Genomic DNA, 20,547 nt, shown 5'->3' on the forward strand with positions numbered 1-20,547 from the left:
AAATCTGATTGATTATATTCTTTGCAGCCAAAGATGGAGAAGCTCTATACAGTCAGCAAAAAAAGACCGGGAACTGACTGTGACTCAGATCATGAACTCCTTATTGCCAAATTCAGACTGAAATTGAAGAAAGTAGGGAAAACCACTAGACCATTCAGGTATGACCTAAATCAAAACCCTTATGATTATACAGTGGAAGTGAAAAATAGATTTAAGGGACTAGATCTGATAGAGTGCCTGATGAACTATGGACAGAGGTTTGTGACATTGTACAGGAGACAGGGATCAAGACCATCCCCATGGACAAGAAATGCAAAAAAGCAAAATGGCTGCCTGAGGAGGCCTTACAAATAGCTGTGAAAAGAAGAGAAGCAAAAAGCAAAGGAGAAAAGGAAAGATATTCCCATTTGAATGTAGAGTTCCAAAGAATAGCAAGGATAGATAAGAAAGCCTTCCTCAGCAATCAATGCAAAGAAATAGAAGAAAACAACAGAATGGGAAACACTAGAGATCTCTTCAAGAAAATTAGAGATACCAAGGGAACATTTAATGCAAAGATGGTCTCGATAAAGGACAGAAATGGTATGGACCTAACAGAAGCAGAAGATATCAAGAAGAGGTGGCAAGAATACACAGAAGAACTGTACAAAAAAGATCTTCATGACCCAGATAATCACAATGGTGTGATCACTCACCTAGAGCCAGACATCCTGGAATGTGAAGTCAAGTGGGCCTTAGAAAGCATCACTATGAACAAAGAGAGTGGAGATGATGGAATTCCAGTTGAGCTATTTCAAATCCTGAAGGATGATGCTGTGAAAGTGCTGCACTCACTATGCCAGCAAATTTGGAAAACTCAGCAGTGGCCACAGGACTGGAAAAGGTCAGTTTTCATTCCAATCTCAAAGAAAGGCAACCCAAAGAATGCTCAAACTACCGAACAATTGCACTCATCTCACACGCTAGTAAAGTAATGCTCAAAATTCTCCAAGCCAGGCTTCAGCAGTACATGAACTGTGAACTTCCTGATGTTCAAGCTGGATTTAGAAAAGGTAGAGGAACCAGAGATCAAATTGCCAACATCTGCTGGATCATTGAAAAAGCAAGAGAGTTCCAGAAAAACATCTATTTCTGCTTTATTGACTATGCCAAAAGCCTTTGACTGTGTGGATCACAATAAACTGTGAAAAAATTCTGAAAGAGATGGGAATACCAGACCACCTGACCTGCCTCTTGAGAAATCTGTATGCAGGTGGGGAAGCAACAGTTAGAACTGGACATGGAACAACAGACTGGTTCCAATTAGGAAAAGGAGTACGTCAAGGCTGTATATTGTCACCCTGCTTATTTAACTTCTATGCAGAGTACATCATGAGAAACACTGGGCTGGAAGAAGCACAAGCTGGAATCAAGATTGCCGGGAGAAATGTCAATAACCTCAGATATGCAGATGACACCACCCTTATGGTAGAAAGTGAAGAGGAACTAAAAAACCTCTTCATGAAAGTGAAAGAGGAGAGTGAAAGTGTTGGATTAAAGCTCAACATTCAGAAAACTAAGATCATGGCATCTGGTCCCATCACTTCATGGGAAATAGACGGGAAAACAGTGAAAGCAGTGTCAGACTTTCTTTTTTGGGGGCTCCCAAATCACTGCAGATGGTGACTGCAGCCATGAAATATAAGACGCTTACTCCTTGGAAGGAAAGTTATGACCAACCTAGTTAGCATATTAAAAAGCAGATATATTACTTTGCCAACAAAGGTCCGTCTAGTCAAGGCTATGGTTTTTCCAGTAGTCATGTATGGATGTGAGAGTTGGACTGTGAAGAAAGCTGAGCACTGAAGAATTGATGCTTGAACTGTGTTGTTGGAGAAGACTCTTGAGAGTCCCTTGGACTGCAAGGAGATCCAACCAGTCCATCCTAAAGGAGACCAGTCCTGGGTGTTCATTGGAAGGACTGATGCTGAGGCTGAAACTCCAATACTTTGGCCACCTGATGCGAAGAGTTGACTCATTGGAAAAGACCCTGATGCTTGGAGGGATTGGGGGCAGGAGGAGAAAGGGACAACAGAGGATGAGATGGCTGGATGGCATCACTGATTTGATGCACATGAGTTTGGGTGATCTCTGGGAGTTTGTGATGGACAGGGAAGCCTGGCATGCTGCGTTAATGGGGTTGCAAAGTGTCGGACATGACTGAGCAACTGAACTGAACTGAACCTAGTTCATATCTTGACTTTCACCTCTTAGCTATACAACCGGGCAAATTTGTTTCTTTATCCTGCTGAGCCTCAGTTTTCTCATATGAATAAGGAGAATCCCAAAGTTATATCATAAGATTGCTTGATGACTAAAGACATAATTCATGGCATTCAGTATAAAGCTTGAAATTCTTTTCATTGCTGTCATGTTGGTCCTATTGATAATATTCTGCTAATGAGAGAATAATTATAGATGAAAAGGGAAAACCTAGGGCATACTAAATTTTCAAACCAATGGAGGTTTTCGAAACTCCCTTGCTTCTTCATAGAGGGGAAATGTTTACTTTCCAATGGTGAATCTTAGGTACCATGGAAACAAGGGTTGAAAAGGTTTCAAGTAAATAAAAACCAAGCAGACAAGCCTGAGCTTTTCATAAAAATGTAACCATAAAATTTTGAGCAGATCAAGATTCTTTGGAATCCTGAAGGAACATGGATGCTTATTATTATATTATCAAGAGCTTCTCAACATTCAAAATTTCTAAATCGCCTAATACATTCTGCTTTCCTTTTTTCTGTTTCTTTTATTACGTATTTGCAAGAAATGAAATGTGATTTAAATGATGGAAAAGCAAACAGTAACAGTAATGAATGATCTTTAATCAGTGCATTTTATTATCTATGGAATAGCTTTGCTCAGTGAATATATATAACCATTTACTTAATATTTCAGAGCAATTCGGCATATTTAATATTTTAGTAATTTAAAAGAAAGAATTTCAGTTGGAGAGAAACTTTTGCTTTTTTAAAAACATTATTTTGTAGTTTTTCAATTAAAATGTATCTCTGGTGGAGATCTTACTGAATACAGTTGGCTTTTCTTAGTTACAAGGCAGTACATCTGATATCCAATGTATTTGATTTCAGGTATCATTATCCTAAGGTAGTTGTTGCCGTTGTTGAGTCACTAAGTAGTGTCCAATTCTTTTGCAACCCCATGGACTGCAGCCCATCAGGCTTCTCTGTCCATGGGATTCTCCAGGCAAGAATAGTGAGTGGGTTTCCATTTCCTTCTCCAGGGGATCTGCCTGACCCAGAGACCAAAACCCACGTCTCCTTCCTTGGCAGGCAGGTTCTTTACCACTGAGCTACCAGAGAAGCCATCCTACGGAGGAGATACCTACAAAAAACAAATTTGTTTGCAATGACTTCTCTCTGTCCTGCCATCTGAGAATCAGTTTGATTTTTAAAATGCCTAGAAAATTTCTCTGATATCTAATATATTTCAAGACAATGTATTCTTACATTAATTCTATGTATTCTAATATTCATTAATTCAATGTATTCTAATATTAATAATCACTAAGGCACATAACAAAACAATACTCAAACTATATTAAAATGCTGGGCACCAAAGTTGCAGATGAAACTAACTTCAGAGGAAAACCCGTCAAGTTTGAACCATGCAATTCAATTTCATTCACAATGTTCTGAAAGAGCAAAGCAATGAAAAACAAAGAGTTCTAATATAAGGAGGACTACAAATGTCTCTACTCCCAGTAGTGTATAGGTTGCAGATTTATGATAACAGGCAGAGTGCAATAAAGCAGTTTGGGCCTTTTAAATTCAGATTTCATTATCTATCATGAAGATAACACATTCAGAGGATTGAATGAAAATCAAACAATAAAAAAAAAAATCTCTTACTGGCCCAAATTCTGAGATGTGAACTGCTTGTATGTTTCTCCAGAAAATCCTAACGCGTAGACAAATACATGTGCATCCTCTTTTTTACACAAGAAAGACATATATTGCATGCAATGTTGTATATTTTGGTTTTCACTTCAAATTTTATCTGATAGAATTTTCTACCACTTCACATGTGTACAAATCTCATTGTTTTACAAAGCAATGCAGTATTCCATCCTAGAGATGAATGCCCTTGATATACTAACCTCAACAAGGGTGCAATGGACAAATTTGGATACAAGCCTTTGTGCTCATCAGGAATTTTATTTTTAGATAGTTTCTCAATTTGTAGTTACTGAGTAAAAGGGTATATACATTTAGATGTTGACAGATATTTTCAAATTGGTCTTCTAAAAGGTTATGTCAATTTGCAACCTCATCAACAAAGTATGAAATGTCCCTGTCCCACTCCGTTATCCACACTGTACACTAACAACTGTTCTGATCGTGACAACATTTTCTTAGATGTGCCTTTACCACTTACATTTCTTTTCCTCCATCTCCGTCTTTAAACTCGGCTCAATTTTATTGGTATACATATCATTTCCTTAAAAATATTTTAAGAGCTGCTATTCTGCTGCTAAGTCGCTTCAGTCGCGTCTGACTCTGTGCGACCCCATAGACGGCAGCCCACCAGGCTCCTGCGTCCATGGAATTTTCCAGGCAAGAGTACTGGAGTGGGGTGCCATTGCCTTCTCTGATTTTAAGAGCTAGTAGTATATTAATTAAATTAACCCTTTGATTAGTATATATCTCTCCCTTGGTTTTCGTGCTTTTCTTGCTTTATGTAAATTTAATAATGGTTTATTTTTTCTAAAATAACGCTTTCTTATAAGGCTTCTGGATTTTGTCTTCATTAGAAAAGCTTTGATTACCACTGAAACCAAACAACCAATAAATAAATTGCTAGCATTTTCTCCTAGTGATGATGGTGATGACTGCAATGACAGCAATGATGATGATGTTAACCCTAACATCTAGGATTTATTTTATTCTAAAGAATGAGCTAGAACTCGAGCTTTATTTATTTACTTACCTACTTATTTTTTGTTTTTATTTATAATCTTCTTATAAAAGCATATTCATTAATCTAGTAAAGAAAAGCCTAAGTATGTTTATGACTCTCATTTTAGTTTTGTGATTTTCTTTTTCCTCTTACTATTAAAATGTGTGTGTTTGAAATCTTTACAAATAAATGGGCTGAAACAAAACTCAATTCACTTGAGATTCTGAAGACATCTGGTGGAGCTATTTACTGAGTAATTAGACCAAGAGGTGTAATAGACCAATTCCCTGAAGGAAGAGACTATATAGCTGGATACCCAGTTATTTCTACAGTCATCAGCTTGCATGCAGTGAGCATACTGACTCGCAAACTGACAATTATGTGGAGCTGCCACCTAATTTCCTAAGACCATTTCTGTTATATAAGTATATGTCTCACAAGCTTTTTCTTTTTTTTAAAGATGCCTTTTCTCAGGCTTCTCATGGTCTATGTTCAATCATCTAATAGCTCTTAAGTGTTACAGACACTGAACGAATCCTTCAAATGCTGGTCACTGCCTGCCCCTCATTAACCAACCTTTGGATACAAATACGAATTAGTTACAATTGAATTTTGAAAACATGTATTCATTTTGTTACATAGAGATATTTATGAAAGAAAATGAAGATACTTAAATACTTCCACTTTTATCATATTTGTCACAATTTAGTTTGGAAATATTGATCAACAAAGTCTTAATTATTTTAATGTATGTCTTAATATTATTAAAAAATCACAAATCTGGAAGGGATGTGAAAATTCAGATTGTTATTCTCCCTACTGGAGAGCAAAAACTCTTGAACCACTGTAGAAACATACATATATTTTCTAGTTTGAAATAACTCTAGGGGTTTCTACAACTCTCTTAAGTTACCTATTGTGGAATAAGAAATTTCTATCAAGAAAGTTACCTTTACAGCCAATGTAAATCTTACAGTTTATTAAGGCCTACTCCATCCTCTCTTTGGCTTTAGTATTTTGCTATTAAGAATGATATTTACAAAGCAATAAAGTCAGGATTTTTAACAATGTGAGAGGCAAATATACTCTAATCAAGATCTACCCAGATGGGGGCTACACTCACTACTTTTCTTTGTGGAACCCACAATATCACTTTTCTCAGTCACTCTGAATTTAACTTCAGCAAAGAGTTAGGTAATTAGGATTCATCTTCAGATGTAAGTTAAAGATACAAATATTTTGAATCTACAGTGTTAACAAATTGTTTAAGAATATATAAGGGGAAACTATGCATGGGAAGAAACACAAGCTGGAATCCAGATTGCCAGGAGAAATATCAATAACCTCAGATATGCAGATGACACCACCCTTATGGCAGAAAGTAAAGAGGAACTAAAAAGCCTCTTGATGAAAGTGAAAGAGGAGAGTGAGAAAGTTGGCTTAAAGCTCAACATTCAGAAAACGAAGATCATGGCATCTGGTCCCATCACTTCATGGGAAATAGATGGGCAAACAGTGGAAATAGTGTCAGACTTTATTTTGGGGGGCTCCAAAATCACTGCAGATGGTGACTGCAGCCATGAAATTAAAAGAGGCTTCCTCCTTGGAAGGAAAGTTATGACCAACCTAGATAGCATATTCAAAAGCAGAGACATTACTTTGCCAACAAAGGTCTGTCTAGTCAAGGCTATGGTTTTTCCTGTGGTCATGTATGGATGTGAGAGTTGGACTGTGAAGAAGGCTGAGCGCTGAAGAATTGATGCTTTTGAACTGTGTTGTTGGAGAAGACTCTTGAGAGTCCCTTGGACTGCAAGGAGATCCAACCAGTCCATTCTGAAGGAGATCAGCCCTGGGATTTCTTTGGAAGGAATGATGCTAAAGCTGAAACTCCAGTATTTTGGCCACCTGATGCGAAGAGTTGACTCATTGGAAAAGACTCTGATGCTGGGAGGGATTAGGGGCAGGAGGAGAAGGGGACGACAGAGGATGAGATGGCTGGATGGCATCACTGACTCGATGGACGTGAGTCTGAGTGAACTCCGGGAGTTGGTGATGGACAGAAAGGCCTGCTGTGCTGCAATTCATGGGGTCGCAAAGAGTTGGACACGACTGAGCGACTGAACTGAACTGATGCATGGGAATTAATACTTGACAATCATGTAAACAAGTACTGCTGCTGCTGCTAAGGAGCTTCAGTCATGTCCAACTCTGTGTGACCCTATGGGCAGCAGTCCACCAGGCTCCTCTGTCCACGGGATTCTCCAGGCAAGAATACTGGAGTGGGTTGGTAAACAAGTACAGTTTATCCTTAATTGAAAACGTTCCTCAATTCCAGGATATTTAGGCCTGACAACCAGACTTGAAAACACAAGTGAAATTCAAAGGCATCTTTCACTAAGGTATTTATTTATCATGATTCAGTCTATTCATGCTCATTATTTATCTTCTTAAATATAAAGTAAAAATGAAAGTCACTCAGTTGTGTCTGACTCTTTGTGACCCCATGAACTGTAGGCCACAGGTTCCTCTGTCTATGTAATTCTCCAGGCCAGAATACTGAAGTGGGTAGCCATTCCAGTCTCCAGGATATCTTCCCAAACCAGAGATCCGAACCAAGGGCTCCCGCATTGCAGGCAGATTCTTTACCATCTGGACCATCAAGGAAGCCCTCTTAAGTATAAACCACACCTTAATTCTATGGGGTTCAACAGGAATCAAGTCAAGATTCATTCATCACATTTTACTTTGCAATACAGGGAATGATATCACCAAATCTTAACCAAATGGCCTTAGACTTTTTTACCAAAGGATAATCACTGTACTTTCAATTTCAATAACTGAAGGAACAATATGACAACACATCAAAGTAGTAAGTGAATCCTAAACAGCAGTGCAAATGCAAAGGAAAACTCACCAGAAGTTTCATCTACTCTCTCGTCTACTATGTGGTCCTTCTGATGAACCCATTCACTATTGCACTTGAAGTAGATCTGGGTGGCAGGGCTGGCTTTACAATACAGGTTCACAGGCTTATTCTTCACAATATAAGCTTCTTCAGGCTCAATAAGGAAATGTGGCAGAGGTTCAGGTGGGTCAGATGGAAAGGTTTCTGGGAGTTCATGAAAAAAGTCATCATCTGGGAAAACAAGAAAATGAAAAATGTTTAGAACTTTGTAGCCATTTGCCTTTCACTTGCTACTTGTTCAAAATAAAACTGTGGGCAATCATTAGTCATATCCATTTCACCTGACGTCTTTAATCAAGGTATACAGAAGGCTTGCATGTACTCCAAGAGGCATCACACCTAAACAATAAGATGTTTAGGAATCATTTTCTAGGAACTTGCAATCAGCTGTGTCTAGCTTGAGTTGAACGGTATAGGAACATCAACCCTTCAACTGGGCATGTGCGAGTGTCCACTGGATGACATTTTGACATCTAAGGGCTGAAAACTCCACCCTCAGATCCTGCTAAGCGCCTTCATTTTTGAATAAACAAAGGCCTGAGCTGACTTACACCTGTGTGGAACAATTAACTGCACCTTTTTCCAGTCCGCTTTCCCTGAGCTCCCCACACTCCCCATGCCTTAGACAATCCTGCTTCTTTATTCTTTACTTCATAGATACCTCTAGATGGCGCTAGTGGGTGGCAAAGAATCCACCTGCCAATGCAGGAGATGCTGGAGACAAAGGTTTGATCCTTGGGTCAGAAAGATCCCCTGGAGAAGGACATGACAACTCGCTCCAGTATTCTTGCCTGGGAAATCCCAAGGACAGAAGAGCCTGGTGGGCTACAGTCCATAGGGTCGCAAAGAGTTGGACACAACTGAAGCAACTTACATGCACACATAAATACTCTGAACCCTTGCCTTTGGAGATGTGGTTCTGAGACTTGCTCCTTGATATCCTTACTTAGCTGCCCTTTTTCCTGAAAACCTAGGCAGCTCTACGTTTTGGCTTGCTGTATATTGGGCAAAACAAACCTGGCTTGATAACAATAATGATTCATAAATCATCTAATTAAGTAATTTGAGTGCCTGCTATTAAACAGGCAATATGTTAGGTCTAGTGACTAGTTGTTTAAGGATTTAGATGATTTTTCTTATTTTTACATATGACAAAATACAATATCTAGGGTGATAATTATCTTGCCCTGAGAACACAAGTAATAAATTGCAGAACTGGGATCAAAACCGAGGTTTGTTTCCCTCACAAACTGTGATCTTCCCAACATAGCACTACCCCTCCCACTACACAGTGTTACCATTGAGAGCTGACAAAACCAAGAGCAACTTCATAAGTAAAACTTATTTGAAAAGTATAAAGTGTGTGTGTGTGTGTGTATTCAGTCACTAAGTTGTACACCACGGCTTATGACCCCATAGACTGTAGCCAAGCTCCTCTGTCCATGGGATTATCCAGGCAAGAATACTGGAGTGGGTTGACATTTCCTCCTTCAGGGGATCCTCCCGATCCAGGGATCAAACCCATGTCTCCTGTGATGGCAGATTCTTTTCCACTTGAGCCACCTGGCTGTTAGGTAAGCCTTGAATCCTATGCAAGGAGCTTAAAAGAAATACTAGAAATATGAGTTAAAGATCTTTAAGTTCAGATTCAAGTCTGTCATTATTTTCAAAAGATGCCACTTCATGATATATTCATTCACTTAACCAAAAATATGTATTGAATTATTAATTTATAATTATTATTTATAAATTATTATTGACTCAGAATTATTCTCAACACTGGAAATATACATGATAACATCAAGTCAACCAATAGTGTTAATATTAATAGTTCTGCAGTAAAACCTAGAGTTTAGAAATGCTGTTTAGTCTTATTTGGATACTGTATCTCAAATACCATAAGTTATATGATTAGTCACACTTATTCTCACTAGAATATTAATAATATTAGAGTATTAACATGAAGAACAAAAGCCTCATTTTTTTATACACTGAAATTTATCAAACATATTGCTCCTACCTTGCTGTTCCAATACCACTGAATAAACAAAACCCCAAGACCGTTACAGATACTTACACAATTTGAGGTATATTTTCCTTTAACTTGGTTTCTGCATGATTCCAAATAAAAAACAGAAACTAATAAAAGTGCCTTTAGAAACCCTATTATTATACTTCACAAAAGACAAAGGAATCTAATACACTACATTTCAGTTAGCCCTGATAATTTTCTTCTTATGAAGGATAGTGGAGAACAAAACTATTATTAACTTCCTACATTGACTAAGCACCCTAGGCTAATATGTAAGTTAAAACTCTGAGGCCAAAATTAAAAGTTTTTACAAGTTCTTTAAAAGTATGTATTGCCGTTGTTCAGTCGCTAGGTCATGTCCCACTCTTTACGACCCCATGAACTGCAGCATGCCAGGCTTCCCTGTCCTTCACTATCTTCCTGCTACTGCTACTGCTAAGTCACTTCAGTCATGTCCAACTCTGTGCAACCCCATAGACGGCAGCCCACCAGGCTCCCCCGTCCCTGGGATTCTCCAGGCAAGAACACTGGAGTGGGTTGCCATTTCCTTCTCCAACGCAGGAAAGTGAAAAGTGAAAGTGAAGTCGCTCAGTCGTGTCAGACTCTTAGCGACCCCATGGACTACAGCCTACCGGGCTCCTCCGTTCATGGGACTTTCCAGGCAAGAGTACTGGAGTGGGGTGCCATTGCCTTCTCCACACTATCTTCCTAGGTTTGCGCAAAAAAAAAAAGCACATATATTCAGCAGCAAATATTGATTATGGTGTTGGTAGTTAAACACTGATTGCTAAGACATTATCTTGGAAGTCATTTCATGGCTTATTCAGTCGTTTCCCTGTTTGGGGAGACAGCCATTGGTAAAGGGGACATTTGTCCACTAAGAAACTTGGCCTGGGACTTTTCCATCTGGGTCATGTGATCACAGTCAATTAGTAATGACATCTAGTCTCTACTAATTTGTTCTGCAGTCAAAACTGGCTTTACCTGCATCACAGACAAAACTAGATTTCAAAACCACTCCACAATTATAAACAACTGACCCTGCAATGGAAACAACGTTTTCCGTCTCTAACTTGTTTTCTTACTTTACTTCCTTAATATACTTTCTTCTGACAGGGCATCATTTCTGGTTTTTCAATTGTTGGACATCAAGGACCCACTGTCAGCTTACTACAGAATAACCTCATTTCCATCAACTTCAGCTTCTGTAGTCAATGTGCAAGAACACTCAAGAGTGCCTAAATAAACAGTTCAGAAAGGCAAAGGAACAGGGAACTGAGGTACTGACAGATCCATCAGCGTGAAGCTGATGTCTTGAAGGCCTTATTCCATTTTTTGTTGTTTTTCTCTTCTGAAGCACTTACTGATACATGTAATGATGGACCATGCCAATAATCAATAAAGTGTCACAAAATATAAGACTCAAATTCTGTAAAATGTTACTGTTGTTTTCAATTATTACTCACAAAGGCAGAGGGTAATTCAAATTTTTAACTATTTGTGTATATTTATACATACAACATGTGTATGTATTCCATAACAATATATTTACTTAAGTAAGCAAAATGTAAAAAAGCCTTTTTTTCAGTCATTGTTCTAGAAGATGAGACTTGCTCCTTTAGAAGGAATGATGATTGTAAGATACCAGGTGATTATATACCACCTTACCTTATTCAGTAATGTAGCAAACGTAGTTACATGTTTACATCCTACAGAAAGCTAAGCTAAGCTAAGCTAAGTCACTTCAGTCGTCTCCGACTCTGCGACCCCATAGATGGCAGCCCACCAGGCTCCCCCTTCCCTGGGATTCTCCAGGCAAAGACACTAGAGTGGGTTGCCATTTCCTTCTCCAATGCATGGAAGTGAAAACTGCAAGTGAAGTCGCTCAGTCGTGTCCGACCCTCAGTGACCCCATGGACTTCAGCCTTCCAGGCTCCACCGTCCATGGGATTTTCCAGGCAAGAGTACTGGAGTGGGGTGCCATTGCCTTCTCCCACAGAAAGATAGAAAAGGACTAAGAATTGATTACCCTGCCTAGCCAATACATCTATCTCTTCATTCTTCACTTCATCTCTGACTTCAGTCAAGTTCAAATGTGGATAAAATGATATGAGCTGCTTTAGTCATTTAAAAAAAAATTCATTTGATTATTTTGTTGCAAACCACTGGGAACCTTAATGGACTAGTCCAAGAAAAAGTCACACATATGCTTTCAAGGCAAACAGGGCTCTGTTAAGTGTGGGGAAAAAACAGTAATGATTTGATGCATTTAGAAAATGTATGAACAAACTAATTTTGAATTTCCTAAATTTTGAATTTTAAAACATAGATGATCACTACAAGGAAAGAGAAATAATTCTATGAGTCTGAGGCTTCATAAATTATTAATTTTTCAAGGTGTCTGTTAAATAACAATATCTAACTTTTTAAGAAATTATTTCTATCATTTAAAATGTTTTCATCATAACTCCAGTGTTTCTTTAATACATCATTCTAGTCTATGTATGAACCCAATTCTTAAATTTGATCTAGAGAGATGCCTTAACCAATCACAGCATATTAGTTTATTAATATTTCTTGTGCTACAGATACAGTGTATTTAAGTCCATGCCCTAGATTAATTCACATCAGGCAATATGGTACATCACTTCTGGTACTTAATTCGGATGTAAGAATGACATTTATAAAGGTAATTTTCAAGACCCTGAGTCAGTAAGATATACATAGTGAAACAGATAATACAAAGTACAACTGTACTGATTATCAGTGGGCTTGCTGTTGAGAAACCCTTTCTTTGATCATTTACAACAGATGGCCTGGGTACCATGCCCAACTGTGGAAAATGGCCCAGAAAACAGCTCTCCCACCATTAGGTTAAGCATGCTAAGAGAAAACTTTCTTTGCTCTAGACAAAAAATGGTAAGTGTCAGCACTGATTTCCAGATATAGTGGTATTACATAAATTGCCTTTTAATAAAATTTTATCTTCTATTTTTGCTAGAGTAATTAAAAAAAAATCAAGCAAGTCAATTCTCTTCAATCAAGATTTCTAAAGAAAAATGGCTGAGTATTTAAATATCCAGTATGCTTACATCTATATGCATTTAACAAGGAAAAAGTGATCATCTCCAAATACCATGTGCAATAAGGAAAAAAATATCATCTGCAAGTGTTCACCTACAAATACCTTTTCATGAACATTTAGCTCTGCACACTATAAATTTGCCTCTCACATATGGAGAAATTTACTTTCCAATTTTGGCAACCAGAGTTATCCAACTATTTCCAATTTTCAAAGCCAGAAATATATAACAAATTCTTAATACTAGTATGAAAGTTTTTTGAAGACAGGGTCTACTGTTGTTTGTGTTTTTATTTTCCATAAGTCTAGTATAGTATCAGGCACTTACAGAAGGTCAACAAAAGGCTCACACTAATGTGACTTTGAGCATTCTTAACAGATCCACAAGATATTTTAGAGTTTCAGTTCAATTCAGTTCAGTTCAGTCACTCAGTTGTGTCCGACTCTTTGCGATCCCATGAATCGCAGCACACCAGGCCTCCCTGTCCATCACCAACTCCCGGGGTTCACTCAAACCCATGTCCATCGAGTCGGTGATGCCATCCAGCCATCTCTTCCAGGGTCATCCCCTTTTCCTCCTGTCCTCAGTCCCTCCCAGCTTCAGGATCTTTTCCAATGAATCAACTCTTTGCATGAGGTGGCCAAAGTACTGGAATTTTAACTTTAGCATCAGTCCTTCCAAAGAATACCCAGGACTGATCTCCTTTAGAATGGACTGGTTGGATCTCCTTGCAGTCCAAGGGACTCTCAGGAGTCTTCTCTTTACAGTGCCTCAAACTCATTTACAAATATAAGGTGTCATAAAAATAGTAAAATCTACAGACTGGATTGGCTATCAAATTTGTATGGCCCAGTGCAGAATGACAATTTGGGGATCCCTTGTATAAAAATGTATTAAGAATTCAGAGACGCTTACAGCAGGGTATTAAACAAAGCATAGGTGCTGTGTGAGAGCACAGGTCACAGACCATGAAGGTGGCCCTGTCTATAAACATCGTTCAGTTGAGTGTTTCACATCATGTGAAGTCTGAGAATTAAAAGTAGATATATTTAGTGGATATCCACTTTAGAATTTACCTGGTATTTCCCAGCTTCTTATAGTGATCAGATTTTTTCTAGAAGAAAACATGGCTTTTCAGACTGAGAAACTCAGCTGCCGATCAATTCTCTAAGCAAGTGTGTCTGCAGTGGTGTTCAAGGGGAAGTGTGTGATTGTATCTGTTGCTGGCTTTCCCTTCGATGTACTCCAGTGCCCATCCAAAGGCCTGATCCAAAACAAATAAAATTCCTGCCACACCAAGGTTAACATTCTTAGGGCACTAGAGGTACGTGAGAATAATAAACAAGGTTTGAGATTCTACCTTGAACTGGTAGACTGTTTACTGAGATCATTTCCTAGCATGCAATTCATTTTACTGCACAAATAAGCCAGCTTTTTGATAGTAGTATTAAGGTCATGCTGCAAAAGTTGAAGCTATAAAAGAACAATTTGATTTTTCTGCCAGCTAGAGCAGTGAGTGCATCCTCTTACCACTTTATTTCTTAATATAAATATCCAAAGCGCCTCCTGAAGTCTTCAGGGAGATAATGGGAACTCGATTTGTGAATAGCAACTTCAGACTGTGAAGCTATTTCTGACAACGCACTATAGTTATCCTAAGTCATTATATATAAAGGCACATTCCAGATGCTGATACTGTCCACATTACACTATTTGGACAAATTGACTTAATTAAATAGCTAAATAATTCTTCTACATGTAGTTCATTCAAATGAACAAAGAAAAATTTCCAAATTTGGTTTTATTCTATTTGTTGAGTTCAGTATTAACTTAAAGATATACTGCCTTTTTGATTCAGATTTAACATTATTTTTCATTTTACCCTCCCTAACACATGATATAATTTTCCACTTTCTACCATTATTCAACAATGATATTAACACTTTCATTTCAATATCAGGTAAATCTCAGTATTCCTTTTCTGTTATCTCATATAGCCTTTTGTATTTTCATTTATATACAAGAAGAGAAAGCTTTGCACCATTATTATTTTTATAGACTTTCATTCCACCTAATTTTTGACAGGAAAATATTATGCTACGAACATCAATCTAGGAAGCTGTAGGTTTCTGGTTTTATTGCTATATATTAAGCTTTAATTTTCATGAACTTAATACATAAGTTTCTATATTTCTAAATCATAAGACTTAAGCTATTACTGCTTATATCATAAAATATAGGACTATTATCTCTTTGTCTGAGACCTGGAGCGTAGTCTTTTGAAATGGAATTTACTTCCAAATGATTCAAGAGCAATTTAAAATGAATGACTGCAAAGCTAATTTTATCTGCATTTGGCTGCCCATCCATCAGAGAAATAATTCATGATATATTACAACAAAAGGCAACTGGAATTAACTATTTGAATGAGACTTTGGCTTATTTTTAATATTTTGATTAAAATATCCTTTGAAAGACAAAGACTATGGCTTATATTACAAGTAACATATTAATGGATACATCATTTAAATAAGTAGTGGAGACACTGATGTATAGAACAGTCTTATGGACTCTGTGGGAGAGGGAGAGGGTGGGAAGATTTGGGAGAATGGCATTGAAACATGTAAAATATCATGTATGAAATGAGTTGCCAGTCCAGGTTCGATGCACGATACTGCATGCTTGGGGCTGGTGCACTGGGACGACCCAGAGGGATGGAATGGGGAGGGAGGAGGGAGGAGGGTTCAGGATGGGGAACACATGTATACCTGTGGCGGATTCATTTTGATATTTGGCAAATCTAATACAGTTATGTAAAGTTTAAAAATAAAATAAAATTAAAAAAAATACATTAAAAAAAAAAAATTTAAGTAGTGGAATATATAATGCCTTAAGTGTATTGGACAATTTGAAAGTACTGCATGATTTCTAACTCTAAGAGAAAAAAACTTTTTTTATACATTTAAGGAAATAATTTCCAAATAATCCCCATACATTATTAATAGTGACATGAAGTCAGCATGCTATTTGACATGCACTTAGCTGTGAAAGAGAGGCACCTCCTTCTGCCCCAGTTTAAGCCTTTATTATTTCTGACTTTTGCTAACATAAAATCCTAAGTGTTTTCCTGCCTACAGTCTCTACTTTGCCATGTGTTCTATACACCATCTTAGAAAAGTTTGCTTCCTTCTTCAAATAATTTAATCAATGCAATGTAAAGCATGATGGTAAGTTTCTTTTTGCTTATCACATTAACTAAAATATACTGAATGATTGATGAGGTTTTGAGGAAATGTGTATTTGCACATACTGGCTATAGTGTAAATTGGTATCACAGTAGAGAGTATTTGAAAATACAAATAAAAACTAAATCTATGTATACACCCAAATAGGTTATCCCACTTCTTGGAATCCCTGTTTCAGACATAATGGCATCAGAATATAAATGTATACAAAGATGTTCACTGCAGCATTGTTTATTTAAACAAATAAATGATACATTGCAACAAAATACAGCTGAAATTAACTATTTAAATGAGTCTGAGAACAACTTAACAACAAACTAAGGAATGATCAGATAATTATTAATAATATATCCATCCAGGAGAACACTATTTCATCAATACAAATAAGGAGGCAAATTTGTATGTATTAAATTAGAAGGGTATCCATTATTCACTAGGCAAAGAAAACAAGGTTTCAGCCAATCTGTATAGAGTGATGCAACTCTTGTTAAAGAAGACAGAAAAGAAGGAATGAAAGGATAAGCAACTCCTACAGCTCAACTCCAGAAAAATAAATGACCCAATCAAAAAATGGGCCAAAGAACTAAATAGACATTTCTCCAAAGAAGACATACAGATGGCTAACAAACACATGAAAAGATGCTCAGCATCACTCATTATCAGAGAAATGCAAATCAAAACCACTATGAGGTACCATTTCACACCAGTCAGAATGGCTGCGATCCAAAAGTCTACAAGTAATAAATGCTGGAGAGGGTGTGGAGAAAAGGGAACCCTCTTACACTGTTGGTGGGAATGCAAACTAGTACAGCCACTATGGAGATCAGTGTGGAGATTCCTTAAAAAACTGGAAATAGACATGCCTTATGATCCAGCAATCCCACTGCTGGGCATACACACTGAGAAAACCAGAAGGGAAAGAGACACGAGTACCCCAATGTTCATCGCAGCACTGTTTATAATAGCCAGGACATGGAAGCAACCTAGATGTCCATCAGCAGATGAATGGATAAGAAAGCTGTGGTACATATACACAATGGAGTATTATTCAGCCATTAAAAAGAATACATTTGAATCAGTTCTAATGAGGTGGATGAAACTGGAGCCTATTATACAGAGTGAAGTAAGCCAGAAAGAAAAACACCAATACAGTATACTAACGCATATATATGGAATTTAGAAAGATGGTAACAATAACCCTGTGTACGAGACAGCAAAAGAGACACTGATGTATAGAACAGTCTTATGGACTCTGTGGGAGAGGGAGAGGGTGGGAAGATTTGGGAGAATGGCATTGAAACATGTAAAATATCATGTATGAAATGAGTTGCCAGTCCAGGTTCGATGCACGATACTGGATGCTTGGGGCTGGTGCACTGGGACGACCCAGAGGGATGGAATGGGGAGGGAGGAGGGAGGAGGGTTCAGGATGGGGAACACATGTAAACCTGTGGCGGATTCATTTTGATATTTGGCAAATCTAATACAGTTATGTAAAGTTTAAAAATAAAATAAAATTTAAAAAAAAAATAAAAATAAAAAATAAAAAAATGAGAAAAAAAAAAAAAAAAAAAGGATAGAGGGCAGAAAGAGCGGTGTGTGTGTGTGTGTGTGTGTGTATGGCTGCATTAATAAATCACAAGAAAAAGTGTAAGGCAAAGCCTAGAAGCCAAAGCTCAAAAATATTAATAGTAAATACTTCTTGGGGAGAAGAATCAGAGAGCTTTAGGGGGAATTTTTTCCCTCTATTTGGAGTGGATTTTTCACATGCTAGATTACGGAGGATTTCTATTTTTTAATGTGTTTTAGAGTTTGTATTTAAATTAAGAAAAGGGGAAATTAGATAATTCCACCTGCAACCTACAGCTTCTGCCTAGAATAACCATTATCGGTTTCTTCACTACATTAAACCTTCCCAAATCAATGCTACTGACTCCATAAAGCCTTACGTGATGTCTCCACTAACACCTGTGTTCAAAGATCACATCACTTACAGCTATACAGTATTTATTGCATTCTGACTAGTCATATCTCATTTTTCTCTTATAGTCCATTGTCCTAATTTCTTCATCTGTGTGATCTCTGACTTTAACATAGTTTACTCTATTTCTCAAAATTTTCTCAAAAAATATTTGTGGAGTATCTTCTATATGCTAGGGCTGTCCTAGCTGCTATAGTCAAGCTGCACTTTATCTCTCAGTGAAATCTTTTTTCTTAAATGATTCTTAAATGAAATAAAATGAGATAGTGAAATAAAAGATACTAAGTTTACAATAATCTGAATTTATAATAAAAATTGGCCAATTAGTCTGGTTATGTAAATAACATGTTTATAATTCATTAATACTGACTTTCACTTTAATGTGCTTATTAATTTTAGGATGTCAGAAAGGTTTGCTAACACAATTAGAAACTTAATGGGCTTCCCTGGTGGTTCAGATGGCAAAGAATCCTCCTGCAATGCAAGAGGCCCAAGTTTGATCCCTGGGTTGGGAATGGCTACCCACTCCAGTATTCTGGCCTGGAGAATTCCATGGGCAGAGAAGCCTGGCGGGCTATAGTCCCTGGGTTACAAAGAGTTGGACATGACAGAGCGACTAACACACAACAACATGTAAAGATTTATATAGTGAATTAAGAAAAAGTTCTACCCCTCCCCCCCATGATAAGTTCTACTGCATTCTTACTCTCCATTAATAGTTAGAGTTATAAATCCTATACTATTATTTTGAACTTCAGGAATCTAATGAATAAAGCAAGATCGCTCAGAAAAGTATTATAGAAACTAAACAATTATCAATAGATAAATAAGACAACATAAATCTTAAGTTAATCCTTATATTTTAATTTAACTAAAATAATGACTTATAGTTTAAAAGAATCCAATAAAGATTTGAAAATTTAACATTATATTCATATAGCACATATTTATTTCATTCCTGTTAAACTCTTCTGTGACAGTCAGCTTTACAAGTCAAGATGCCAAGAATACACTCCCCAATTATTCAATCAAACACTAGTCTAGGTGTTGCTGTGAAGATATTTTTTGGATGTGATTAAGCCCCAAATTAGCTTCCTTGAGTAAGAGAAATTATCCTAGATAAAAAGTGTGTGCTTGATTCCATCCATTGAGAGCCTAATAAGCAGCACTAAGACTTCCCTAGCAACACCTAGGTTACTATTTGATTGAAAAAGGGGACTGTAGCCTAGCCAGGCTGACACATAAAGCTGGCCATTACACTACCCACACTTTAACACCATCTCATGTCATAACTCCTACTCATTCTTCAGGTATCAAACACCCCTTCTTTGGAAGGCCACTCTGCTTCAAATATTGGACATAACCCCTGAAATCACCTATCACCACCCATTGCTCTCTACTCTTCTCCTTGTTTATAGTTCTTCCTCACTAGAAGGCAAGTTCAAGGGTTAGGAAGAGTTTTTATCTTATTCATTTCAGCATTACTGACATGTAGTCCAGTGCCTGTCAAGAACTTCAGCTTTTTTTTCCTTCTCATTTGAACTGTTCCTAAAGAAGTTCTATAAGACAGAAATATATAGGAATTACATGGGAAGAAATCCTTGCACAAAATATAACAGAAATATACATATTTGAAAGGTGGTTCTTTAGTGTTTATAAGTACACATCCAGTTCCTGTATAAAAAAATTATATCTATCCTCTAAACAACAGTAAATATCATATATCATGAGGTGTGCATAGCTTTGGACTAAATACATCCCCTCACTAATCAAAGTTGAATTTATAACATTTTGTGAGTGGGAAATAACATGCTACATCTGATTATAGTCTCTCTGCAACTCCTTGGCCTCAGTTAACACTTGACTTCATTGCACCGCTCCCTCCTCTCTGAAACTTCCTCCTCTCTGGGGGACTGTGCATTAGCCCTGGATTGCTTCCCACCCTACCTCTGTGACCTTTCTCTTCGTTCTTTCCTGCTTGAATACTGAGAGATACTTTCAAGGTTCCCTCCTTTAGTCTCTCCCTTGGGCATCTCATCCACAACTCTGGCTACAATTATCAGATCATGTCACACATACAACCTTCTGCTCCACCCCCGCTGCTTCTTAAAACCCTTCAATGCCTTTGCATTGACTGAGAATGAAATCAGATTCTTTAACAAGGCTGACAAGGACCCGCCTGATCTGACTGCTGCCAGTCTCTATGTCTCCTTTCCAAGCCTCCTGTCCTTTCCTTGTCATGCTCGAGACAAGCAGACTGGTGTTGATATCTCTGAACACAC

The 20,547-nt window shown here is 37.5% G+C and overlaps 1 protein-coding gene across 5 annotated transcripts in view; it reads right to left on the reverse strand.

Annotated features, from left to right (window-relative positions):
- Window positions 1–20,547, reverse strand: part of UNC5C (unc-5 netrin receptor C) — a 436,417-nt gene that overhangs the window by 180,051 nt on the left and 235,819 nt on the right. For all 5 annotated transcript variants that reach the window (XM_055587671.1, XM_055587670.1, XM_055587673.1 and 2 more), the window contains exon 2: window positions 7,874–8,095. In XM_055587671.1, the coding sequence (XP_055443646.1) occupies window positions 7,874–8,095 (222 nt within the window). The remainder of the gene's footprint in view (window positions 1–7,873; window positions 8,096–20,547) is intronic.

The sequence above is a fragment of the Bubalus kerabau genome, chromosome 7, assembly GCF_029407905.1.
Source record: "Bubalus kerabau isolate K-KA32 ecotype Philippines breed swamp buffalo chromosome 7, PCC_UOA_SB_1v2, whole genome shotgun sequence".
NCBI classification, from domain to species: domain Eukaryota; kingdom Metazoa; phylum Chordata; class Mammalia; order Artiodactyla; family Bovidae; genus Bubalus; species Bubalus kerabau.